This window comes from Perognathus longimembris, chromosome 7 (genome assembly GCF_023159225.1).
Source record: "Perognathus longimembris pacificus isolate PPM17 chromosome 7, ASM2315922v1, whole genome shotgun sequence".
NCBI lineage: Eukaryota > Metazoa > Chordata > Mammalia > Rodentia > Heteromyidae > Perognathus > Perognathus longimembris.
The window spans coordinates 16,572,970-16,584,450 of record NC_063167.1 but is presented as its reverse complement, the minus strand read 5'-3'; the positions used below and the strand labels follow the sequence as shown (position 1 = coordinate 16,584,450).

The window sequence follows — 11,481 nt, the reverse complement described above, 5'->3', positions numbered from 1 at the left end:
AAAACAACTCCTCCTAGCTCCTGTGTGCCCTTCTCTTCTTCAGGGAGCCTGACAGACAGGTAGGCCCCAAATCTGCACATGTGCCCTGCTGCCATGCAGTCTCCCACCCGGTTCTCCATCCCCAAGCTTTCTCAGCACGCCCTTTGCTGGGGAAACTCCTGGAGAGGTCAGCCGTGAGGAAATCACCGGAGAAACCAGTCAAGAGGCTGGTGGCGGGAACTGACAGCTGAAAGAACCGTCAGACACAAAGGAAAGGCGGCGAGGGCACTGGCAAACCACATACCTCAGACTCACATTACTGAGATTTATTCTTCCTGAATATATAGTCTGAGGGCGTGTTTAATATACATTCACTTTGTAGAATTCTATGGGTTCTGGACTATGTGTGACGAAATGTGCCCCCTCCTTTATCACAATATTTGAATAAATGTGTTTTCCTTTTGCATTGAAAACTTTGGAAGGTTCTTGTGGCCACCGCCTCTTCCTGAGAAAGAGGTGTATCTCCCCGGGAGGCAGCGGCTGATTGTGAGGGGCCACAGCACACCTCCACTCAGGGAGAACCAGGGCAGTGGGTGAGGGAAACGGAGGCATTTCTTTGACCAGTGTTCTTTTGTCAAGCAGGCCTCCTAGTGCTGTTAGACTAGGAAGCAATGAGATCTACCCAAATGAGGACTCTAGCTATGCCGAGGCTTGTTTAAGAATAGTGACTCTCCTCTAAAGAATTTCTTTTTGCTGGCACTGGAACTATCTGCTGTGTTTCCTGATAATCTGTGCTAACTTCTCCACTGGTGCGGAGTAAGCAAAGCCCAAGGCAGAGTATGGAGAGAAATTCAGAGCATGGAGAAGTTTCCCAGAACCCAACCCTGTGAGGTGAGGGCTCCTGAGAGGGGGGTGCCGAGGTCAGGAGGGCCAGTTCTGGAAGTTTTGCTGATGGAGGTGTCCAGGGAAGAAGCAGAATCCAAAAGTCCAGAGATCCAAACTGAAGGCTGGAAGGAGCTGGAAAGAATAATTCCAAAAGCATTGATTACCTCTTTTCCAGCCCCACCCAGCTCCACCCACACCATCATCGCGTGCCTCACTGAGAGGGGCTGGTACAGAAGGCAACCGTTCAGAATGGGGCTCCCAGGGGAAGGCTGAGGCTCCCTTGGGGCTTTGTTCTTGGCTGGAATCCCCACTGGTCTGAGCAGCTGGAATGGAATGTTCCTGGGATGAAAAACCTGCCCTTCCTCCACCTCTCCCCTTATGGAGTTTCCCAGGGCCAGGGTGGGGAGAGGCCATGCCGGGGAGTCCTGATATGGTGATGCTTTAAAGAAGCCTCACTGTGGGGAGCCTGTCCTGGTAGACTCTCCCGGCCTAGGCACATGGGTTCTGTCATCCCCAGATCGCCACTGTGGAAACAAGACCCAGGCGTTAGCACCTCCCATCCCAAACACAAAAGCAAGCACACTAAAGAAACTGACTCAGACAGGGGGAAGGTCCCCACGCTGAGACAATTCAGGCCGCCACTGATCCTCAGGTCTGCTTTGTTCCACCTGGGTTCCTTTCTGCCTGCCTTGAAACATGGCACCCTCTTCTGCTACCCCAGGCTCAGGCTCTCTGTGCTCTCTTCTCTCCCTCCCCCACCCCCATGCCCTTTTGCTGGTTCTGGGGCTTGAACTCAAGGCCTGGGCTCTGCCCCTGAGCCTCTCTGTGCTCAAAGCTAGCACTCTATCACTTGAGCCACGGTGCCACTTCTGGCTTTTTCTGAGTAGCTTATTGGAGATAAGAGTCTCATGGACTTTCTTGCTCAGGTTGGCTTCAAACCCTGATCCTCATATCTCAGTCTCCTTGAATAGCTAGGATTACAGGTGTGAGCCACTGGTGCCCAGCTTCTTTGCTCTTTTAAACACCAAATAGTCTTGGTCTGTAGGGAGAGGAGGCAAGCCCCTGCCCTGCACCTCTAGAAATCTGATATCCATGACCCATCTTTTTGTCACCGTCTGGGTGGGACTCAGCCAAGGAGAGTGCAGAGCTCACTCTGCCTCCCCTCAACATTTCATGTCCTTTCCCAGAACAACCACTAGGGGTTGCTATACATGACTGTAAAGAGCCAGAGGCGCCCCCTACCCCCACCCCAGTGGAATTTTTCTAGCCTGCTGAATGAAATACAGGCAGTGTAATGTTTAAGCATTCATAGGTCTTCTGCCCCCTGACCCTCAGCCTCATCTGTGGACACGGACATAATATTCCTGACTTTGCTGAGTCGCTGGATAAGGAATGTAAGTGCTTAGCACAGTGTTTGGAATGAAAGAGGTTAATATACCATTCCAGAACCAAGGGCTCCCTTCCCCCATCACTCCTGCCAGGGAGTGGCCAGGCACTAATAGAAGATAAAGCAAGCTAGCAATCGTCAGGCTTTCTCAGATGCTTCCCCCCAGGAAGCAAGCAAACCTTAAAGCAGGCGTCTCTCCTCCCATTCTGAAGGGATCAAGCAAGTGGATCCTCTGGGACACGGCCCACTAGCAGGTGTGGGGCACCTGAGCCGTGACTCCCCAGGCCACTTCACTCAGTAGCTGTCCTGTTTGTTTGGCAAATCGTCACAGCTCAAATGAGAAAGCTCTGGGATTCTGAGGAAGGACATGGCTGAGGGTGAGGCCACCAGGGTCCAATTTGCTCCAGGCCACGCCCTGATGTCTCATGAAACTGCCACACACTGCCCTCTGGTGGCACCAGCTACATACTGCTGGGGACCAAGAGGAAAGGAGCACACCCAGCTAGCTAGATGCGAGTTCTAAACTAAACCCTGAATAGTCCCACTCCCACCTCCCTCATTCCCTTTGCTGAGAGCCCAGATTCACCGATGGACATCAATGTCCTCAGTGTCAGAAACCAAACAGTCCTGGCTATCGCTCAGTGCTGTGCCTGAGCTCTCTTACTGTGTCACAGACACCTTAGGATCCCTGGACTTAATCCAGTCCAAAGGGCTGGGGGTTTTATCAACAAAGTGTTCAGAGACAGGCATAGTGGTACATGAATATAGCCTCAATTGCTGAGCAGGGGGTGGGGGGGGTTGAGGGAGGATACAAGGATAACCATCTAAGGCCAGCCAGGGTCAAATCAGAAGGCTCTATCTGAAAAGCAAACCGACTTGGGTATGGCTCAAGTGCTAGTAGAGCACTTGCATGATGGAAGGAGGGAGGGAAGGAGGGAAGGAGGGAGGAAGGAAGGGAGGGAGGGAAAGAGAAACAAAAAAAGTGTTCAAGGCTGGATATGGTAGCACATGTCTGTAATACCAACACTTGGGAGGCTGAGGCATAAGGATTACAAGTTTAAGATCAGCCTGGGATATGTAGTGAGTTCAAGATTAGCCTAGACTACACATAGGATGATCCTGTTCTAACCAAATTTTAAAAATCAGAAGGTAGTAGAGAAAAAAAGGGTTTTTCTCCTGTCCAGGAACTAATTTATTAGTGGAGGTCTACAATACAAATAATCCCTCCCAGCTCCCAGGGAATCTTCTGGGATGGTAACAACCAGAGAAGGCTACCTGGAGGAGGACTGGAAAAAACAGCAATTGAACGCAGAGGTCTAGTCTAGGAATGTGGCTTAGTGGTAGGGTGCTTGCCTAGCATGCATGAAGCCCTGGGTTTGATTCCTCAGTACCACATAAACAGAAAAAGTCGGAAGTGGCGCTGTGGCTCCAGTGGTAGAGTGCTAGCCTTGAGCAAAAATGAAGCTCAGGGACAGTGCTCAGGCCCTGAGTTCAAGCACCAGGACTGGCAAAAAATAAAATAAAAACAAAGCCCTTTGATTCAGGTCCCTTTCTAAAGCATCTGAACTGAGTCTTGATCAGTAAATATTTGTTGATGAGGAGAAAATGGAGCCAGGCAGAGTTTCTAGACTGGGTGGACCAGGCTGGAGTGGAAAGGTGACTTGTGCTAGTTGGCTGAGAAGAAGGCAGAGCACTAATGAGCAGCTGCAGTTCAAGTTACTGAGTTCTGTGTGCTGAGCCAGGCCTCGCCTGGGGAGCAGTGTGGCATCTGAGGTGGAAGAGGGAAGGAGTCATGCCTGGGAGACCAGGAACAATCTCTCGTCTCCATGTACCCCCACATACAGTGCTTTCTCCAGTAAATGTCATCTCTAATTCTCTACCTACGTGCCCACCCCACCCCCAAATCAGGACAAAGCTGATTACCAATAAATCCCAGAGTGAGGCAAAACTGTGGTGGCATAAAGCACTTTGTGCCATTAGCTAAAAGCTTCTCTGCACCAAGCACCCCTCCCGGCAACCCAGAAACCAAACCGCCCTGGCAGCAGCCCAGTGCTGCGGCCTGAGCTCCCTGACCCTGACTCCTCCAACAAGTCCTGTTCTCCCTGGGCCTCTGGAACTCAATTGACATAGGCAGCCTAGGAGCGTCCTCCTTGTCTGGGGAGGCCAGAAAATGCCAGGGCCTGCTTGCTAGGCCTCATGCTTTCTCAGAAGCCTCTGAGATCTCCTCCTGGACATCCCTTCCCCAGCTAAGAAGGGTTCAGGAAGGCATGGCTGTCAGCTGGTAAAGCAGGAACAAGTTTGATACCTGGGCGGTCATTAGAGGCTCACATCTGTAATCCTAGCTACTCAGGACGCTGAGATCTGAGGATCTCAAACCAGCGGGAGCAGAAAAGTCAGTGAAACTTGCATCTCCAATTAAATAGCAAAAAAAGCCAGAAATCCTTGAGCAAAAAAGTCAAACAAGAGTGCAAGGCCCTGAGTTCAAGCTAATGAAAGGAAGGCTGATGGCAGAAATAAAGACCCCAAATGTCACAACAATGTACCTGACCTTCAGGACTCACAGGATTGGACCAACCTCCCATGACTCCTCCCCCACTCACACTCAAACCAATATAAGGAAGAATGTCAATAAAGAGGATGATGACAGTAGACTCGCCCAGCGAGGGGGCAGAGCCAGGGTCAGCCCCCCTAGCCTAGCCTAGGATACAATGGAAGGGTATACATAGCCCTGGCACCTGGTTCTCTTCTTCATTGGCACATGATTTTGAGAAGTCCCCTCCCCATCCTGTAAAATTTAATAGTTTCTGAGCAAAACCAGCACCTGCTTCTAGGTGTGATTTTAAAGAGTGAACTATGTTCTCTGCCTGTTAGCTGCGCCACAGCCCTTCTGAGAGGTGATGACACCACTTCACTGATTGACAGGTGAGGCTGCAGCCAAGCACCAGGCCACTCCCAGCTGAGTGGAAGCAGAGGAACAGGGGTTGGAAGGAAGAGCATCTGGACAGGAAGCTGACAGCAGGAGCAGAAGCCCTTTAAGGCACCCCCGCCCCCCTTTCTGGAAACAGATGCCATACCTGTCCCCTTGAGGATAGTAAAGGAACCATGTGTCTCCATCTCTGACAGAATCATCTTAGAGACTAAGATGAGGCCCCTTGGTGAGTGGGTGCCTAGCACCCATCCTGGTTATCACAGTCAGGCTGTGGTCTCAGCTGTGTCCACCGGGAGACCATGGCTCATCTCTAGCTACTGAGGATCACAGTTCCAAACCAGATTCTTATCTCTAGTTAACTACCCAAAAAGCCAGAAGTGCAGCTGTGGCACAAGTGGTACAGTGTTAGCTTTGGGGGGGGGGGGGGAGGAAAGCTCAGGGTCAGCACCCAGACTCCCAGTTTGAGCCCTAGGACCAACATCAAAAACATAAAAATAAAAAAGCTGTATCCTACGATCAGAAGGGATAAAGTATAACCTATCTAGCGATCTCCCAATACGGGAAAGAGAGGAGAATCAGCCCTGTGTTGGCCCTCACCCTGTTCTGAGACCTCATTATTTCTGTCTCCCCAAGGTATGGAGAGAGGTGGAGCCAGAGAGCAGCAGCCTCAAGGGCAATAAGACTTCTCCTTACAGCTCAGGGGACCCAGGCAACGCAAGAGCTGGTGAAAGTTTGCTATCAAACCCTCCCCGGAGCTCAGCGCCCTCCGTTTGTCCAACTCTACCTATAAGTAGACCTTGGTGCCATCCCCTAACCCTTGGTTTGGGAGAGGAGGCTACAGAAGATGCACAGCATCATTAGGCACTCAGACACCCCAGGGAAGGGAAACCTCGGATCTTGCACCGCCCGCTCCCCGGCCTCCTCCACCCCTGAAAGCAGCAGTTCCTAACACCGCACCTCCGTTTCCTTTACTGGGCCGCTGGCTCCCCCCGACTGTCTCTTCCTGCCACCCGTCGGTCCGTCCATCCTCACAGATGACGCCATCCATGCGGCCCGCCAGCCAGCATCCATCGGTCAGCAGCTCGGCGATGGCCGGCCAGCGCGGGGTGGCCGGGCGTCCCCGCGCCGGGATCAGCGCTGGGGGGAAGCGGGGCCGCGCGGCGGGCTGCGGCGGAAGGGCGAGTCGGGCTCCGGGCCGTGGCCCCCCCGCCGCAGCCGCCCGGCGCCCCAGGGCACGCAGCCGCCCAGGCCGAGCGCCGAGGCCAGCAGCGCGGGCGGGCGAGCCCGGCGGCCGCGACGCGCGCCCTTCTTGAGGCGCGACCCGTGCGCCGCGAGGTAGAGCTCGGCCTGCGCCACGCCGCCGCCCAGGCGGCTCAGGCTCTCGGCGCGGTGCGCCAGGCGCAGCTCGGCCGCCAGGAAGACGCGGTGCAGCTGCAGCACGCGGCTCTCCAGCTCCGACACCAGGCGCCGGCGGCCCTCCACCTCCAGCAGCCGCCGCCGCGCCTCGGCCAGCTCCAGCGCGCGGCCGCCCGCGCCCGCCGCCCCGCCGCCCCCCGCCGCCCCGCTAGCGCCCGGACGCCAGCGCTGCAGCTCCTGACCCTCGGCCGCGCCCGCCGGGGCTCGGACCACCTCCTGCGGCCGCGGGGACTCCACGGGGGTCGGGGTCGGGGTCGGGGTCAAGGTCGGAGTTGGGGGCGGGGGCTGAGGGGACGCCAGGGGCTCCCGGGGCGGCGCCGGGGGGGACCCCGGTTCTGCCGGCCCTTCCTGGGCCCCTGGGCCGCAGGCGCTGATGCGGCAGCCTGGCATCCCCCGCCCCCCGGCGGCCTGTGTCTGTCTGTCCTCGGGGAAGAAGGGCGCCGGGCACGCAAAGAGACCGCGGCGGCCGCAGTGCCCACGCCAGCGTCGCACCTGCCGCCGGCGTCTTATAGAGCACGGGGCGGAGCGATGGGCAGCGCAGCCAATCAGAAGCCTGCATGCCCTGCGGTTGCTCCGCCTCCGGCCCCTGTGCTCCGCCAATCCCGTAGGTTCCCTGACCTTCGTTCCCCCCCCCCCCCCCGCCTCCACCGGCCAGCTCTCCACCTGCGTCTTCCCCTACTTCGCCTGGAAAGGGGGCCACCTCCACTCACTTGATCCCTCAGAGTCATCAGCTTTGGCAGCTGTGCTTAGAAGTCATAAAACCCAGTCTCCCAGGGAAAGTTTTTCCTGAGACCTTCTCTGGACAGCGAGAGTCCGGACTAGCAGTCAGGTCAGAAGTCCTTGGGCAGTTAATGAGCCTTCCCAAACCCCATGCGGGTCCCTTGGCTAATCAGATCTGCCTGGTTTTCCGGGGCATCTCAGTCTATGGAGGGATGAAGAAAGAGAAGCTAATGCCTTGGGTGGGGAGGACTGGGTTGGTTCCGCCGCCCCAGACAGGCCCTATGTTTGCACAACAAACAGCACAGAGCTGCCACTGAGCGCAAACCTTGATGCCGCCCTCCCACCCCACCCCCACCCCTATCCCCATCCCCTCCCAGGAGCCCTGGACCCGAAGGTATGCAAAAGATATTTTCCCGCCACTCCCCCTTACCTCTGTGTGCCCTCCCAGTGTGGCCCCCGCACTTTTACTTGGTGGGAAAAAAGATGCAGTGGTGCCTTAGCCAAGGTGGCTGACTCTGGACCGAAATAAACCAGCTGCCTCAGCAGCAGTGGGCAAGGCCAGGAATCAGAATGAACTATTCATGCCCTCTCCAGACTCAAACAACCAGATCCCCACCCTGCCGAGGAAAGGATAGCCCTTATCAGGGATTTCAGTCATCCTGGCAAAATGAAAACACTGAACCCTCCCGGCTCATCTCCTTGAAAGTGCTGGTAGAGATAGGTGTTCCTGATGGACTCAGGCAAGGGCTGAAGGGTAGGAAATCAGCTCTGAAAGCCTAAGGAAGACCCTGGGCTGAAAAAGGTATGGGAACCAGTGCCCAGCCAGAAGGGAAGGCTACTGAGGAAGTCTGGCTGGCTAGGGGATAACATCATTATCATTCTCTCTTCAGGGTGTTGGGGGCTGTGGGGGGGGGGGGGCGGTCCTGGGGCTTGAACTCAGTGCCTAGGCTCTGTCCCTGAGCTTTTATTTGCCCAAGACTAGCACTGTACCTCTAGAGCCACAGCTCCACTTCCCACTTTTTGGTTGTTCATTAGAGATAACCTTCTCACAGACTTTCCTGCTAGGGCTGATTTTGAGCAGTGGTTCAGATCTCAGCCCCATGAGTAGCTAGGATTACAGGCATGAGCCATCAGTGCCTGGTACCTCCTTTGTGTTCTTTAAATGCTTACAGCGTCTTTGCACTGAGTGACGTGTGGGCCTAGACAGTGTGGCTCCAGAGAGGCAGCTCAGCAGGGCCTCCATGGGAAGGAGAAAGTGAGGGGGCTCCAAGCTCACTGAGCAGGAAGGGAGAGGGCTCAGCAGGAGCAGGTGCTCACTGACTGACCAGGAGGAAAAAGAGAAATCAGAGAGAGAGCTCAGTGAGAAGAGCTGGTCAGCCGGGCATTCAGTGGGCACAGAGGTGTGGGAGGAGGCCTGCAGTGGAGGGAGGGAGGCTCCGGGTATTGGGGGGGGGAGTTCAGGGAGGATGAGGGAGGCTCAGGAATTACCAGATTTATCCCTAGCAAAGAGGAGCGCTCTGTGAATAGTGGCATCCTTTGAATAGTCTCCTTTGTATCAACAGCTTTGGGTCCTAGGGGGAACCCACACACACACACCCATCCCCATCAAAATGGCCAGATGGATAGGTATTTTGCTTGCCCCGGGCAGATCAGTTCCCAAACCCAGCAGTCAAAAAGAGGATTAGGGCTTAACCCCATCCCCATCATCAGTTAGATCCAAAGACCCAGTTAGATGTGAATTTAACACACACACACACACACACACACACACACACACACCCCTACACCTTCCAGGATCGCTGTGTGGGAGGAGATGTTCAGTAAATATTTACTTGTAGCTGGAGGCTAGTATTAAAGCATGTGCCAGGACCTCGTCTGATCCCTAGTACCACATAAAAATAATAAACAAGCTGGGAATATGGCCTAGTGGCAAGAGTGCTTGCCTCGTATACATGAAGCCCTGGATTTGATTCCTCAGCACCACATATATGGAAAATGGCTAGGAGTGGTACTGTGGCTCAAGTGGCAGAGTGCTAGCCTTGAGCAAAAAGAAGCCAGAGACAGTGCTCAGGCCCTGAGTTCAAGGCCCGGGACTGACCAAAAAAAGAAGGCAATTCAGCAAAAATAATAAACCCAAATAATTTTACATTTACTGACTAAATCAATGTTCTCCACCTCCTCCTATCATCCCTTAGAGTTGGGGATCTGCAGCCTTCTCTTCCTAATGAGATACCAAAGTCCTTCAGTGGCAGCTTTTACCTCCCTGTCATTATCCAGTGATAATCTCTGCTCCTATCCTGTTGGCATTTCCCATAGTTGTTCTTTCATTGTTTAGTTATTACTAATACCTCCCACCAGACTGGATTTTCTTACCATTAAAATCCTCTGAGGTTGAACAAAGTGCCTGGCTCCATAATGCACTCAATAAACATTTTTTTTTCCATTACGAAGGATGGAACCCAGGGCCTTGTGAATACTACGAAAAGCACTCTACCACTGAGTCACACCCTCACCCTCGTAAACATTTCTATGAAAAATAATGCACAAGACAGGACGTATGGAGAATGGAGAAGCAAGTCCCTTTCTCCATGCACTCACATATGCATGATATATAGATATAGATATAGATATAGATATAGATATAGATATATGCAGGCTAGCCTGAACTCTCCAACCTCCGGCCTCAGCCTCTCAAGGGCTCACATTACAGGCTTATGCCACTGTGCCCAAGGCTTCATTTCCCCCAGCACCATCCTCACTCATCAGCGAAAGGGTCAGGATGATTACCCCCTCTGCCAGCTGGCTGCTGGGAAGTATGGCTCAGATGAATGGGTCTCACCCTGAGCACGGGCAGAGGGGTACTCAGAAAAGTGATGGCATTTTGGCGAGATTTCTATCCGTGTAAAGGAAACAGAGGCTGTGAGAACATAGAGCTCAGTCAGCCAGCTGGGTAGAGGGCGGATATGGCGGGGTTCCCGCAGGAGGGGGGAGACCTGAAAGATGAATCAGAGTGAATGATGCAGAGTTGGGAGTGAGGGAGATGTACAGGGTGGGAACACCCTGTGCAAAGGGCCAGAGTGAGGGAAGGTTGGCATTTGTCAGCTTTCTTGCTGTCTTCCCTAAGTGGCTCTAGATACCCACTCCCAGCAGTGGACAGACGAAGGGCTGATCCGTCCCCTTGAGATGATTGTTCCCGCTTGGGGGTGATATGCCTACAAAGTTCTTCTGTTCCTTGACTGCAAGGTGACTGCAGGTTTAGAACAGTGACCCGTGGCTTTCAGGTGCCTTTTGGGTTGTCTGTAAAAAAGTGCGAGTGAGAAGATATTTTAGTAACTCTGAGCCTGCAGCCTGGAAAGATGGTGAGCTAGATTAGGTGTCACCAGTTGTTTAGACAGACACTCCTTGAGTGATTCACATGCCTGCATGCAGAGTTAAGCAGGAGCCTGAATCAAAGCTTTAAAACAAAGGAGACAGCTGCAAAATGAAGGGAAGAATGCCAGGGTTTTCTCCTACTTTTAGTTTCCTCTTGGACCCAATTACTTGCTGCTGGTAATGGGGCTTGAAACACAAGGTCAGAGTGGTTCCTTTAGCGTGTGCGTGTGTGTGTGGGGGGGTGTGGGTGTGTATTCAAGGCTGGCACTCTTTTCACTTGAGCCACAGCTCCACTTTCAGCTTTTTGCTCATTCATTGGAGATAAGAGATAAGGGTCTCATGGATTTTACTGCTCAAGCTGGTTTTGAACCATGGTCCTCCAATCTCAGCCTCCAGAGTAGCCACGCTTGCAGATGTGAACCACCAGTGTTTGGTGGGAATACATTCGTGTTTTGTTTTTGTTTTTTCGGTTGGTCGTGAGGCTTGAACTCTGGTCCTAGGCGCTGTCTCTGAGCTCTTCAGCTCAAGGCTAGCACTCTCTCACTTTGAGACACAGTGCCACTTCTGGTTTTCTGGTGGTTAATCGGAGATAAGAATCTCACAGACTTTCCTGTTGGGACTGGCTTTGAACCATAATCCTCAGATCTCAGCCTCCTGAGTAACTAGGATTACAGGTGTGAGCCACCTGTGCCCAGCTGGGAATACATTTTTTTTTTTTGGGGCCGGTCCTGGGGCTTGGACTCAGGGCCTGAGCACTGTCCCTGGCTTCCTTTTGCTCAAGGCTAGCACTCTG

The 11,481-nt window shown here is 53.5% G+C and overlaps 1 protein-coding gene across 1 annotated transcript; it reads right to left on the bottom strand.

Annotated features, from left to right (window-relative positions):
* Positions 1-273: 273 nt before the first annotated feature.
* Trnp1 (TMF1 regulated nuclear protein 1) lies at positions 274-7,060 on the bottom strand. Its single transcript, XM_048350606.1, has 2 exons — positions 6,138-7,060; positions 274-996 (listed from the first exon to the last, which is right to left on the bottom strand). The coding sequence occupies exon 1, from the start codon at positions 6,984-6,986 to the stop codon at positions 6,312-6,314; it is 675 nt and encodes a 224-aa protein (XP_048206563.1). The 5' UTR covers positions 6,987-7,060; the 3' UTR covers positions 274-996; positions 6,138-6,311.
* Between the last annotated feature and the right edge of the window lie 4,421 nt (positions 7,061-11,481).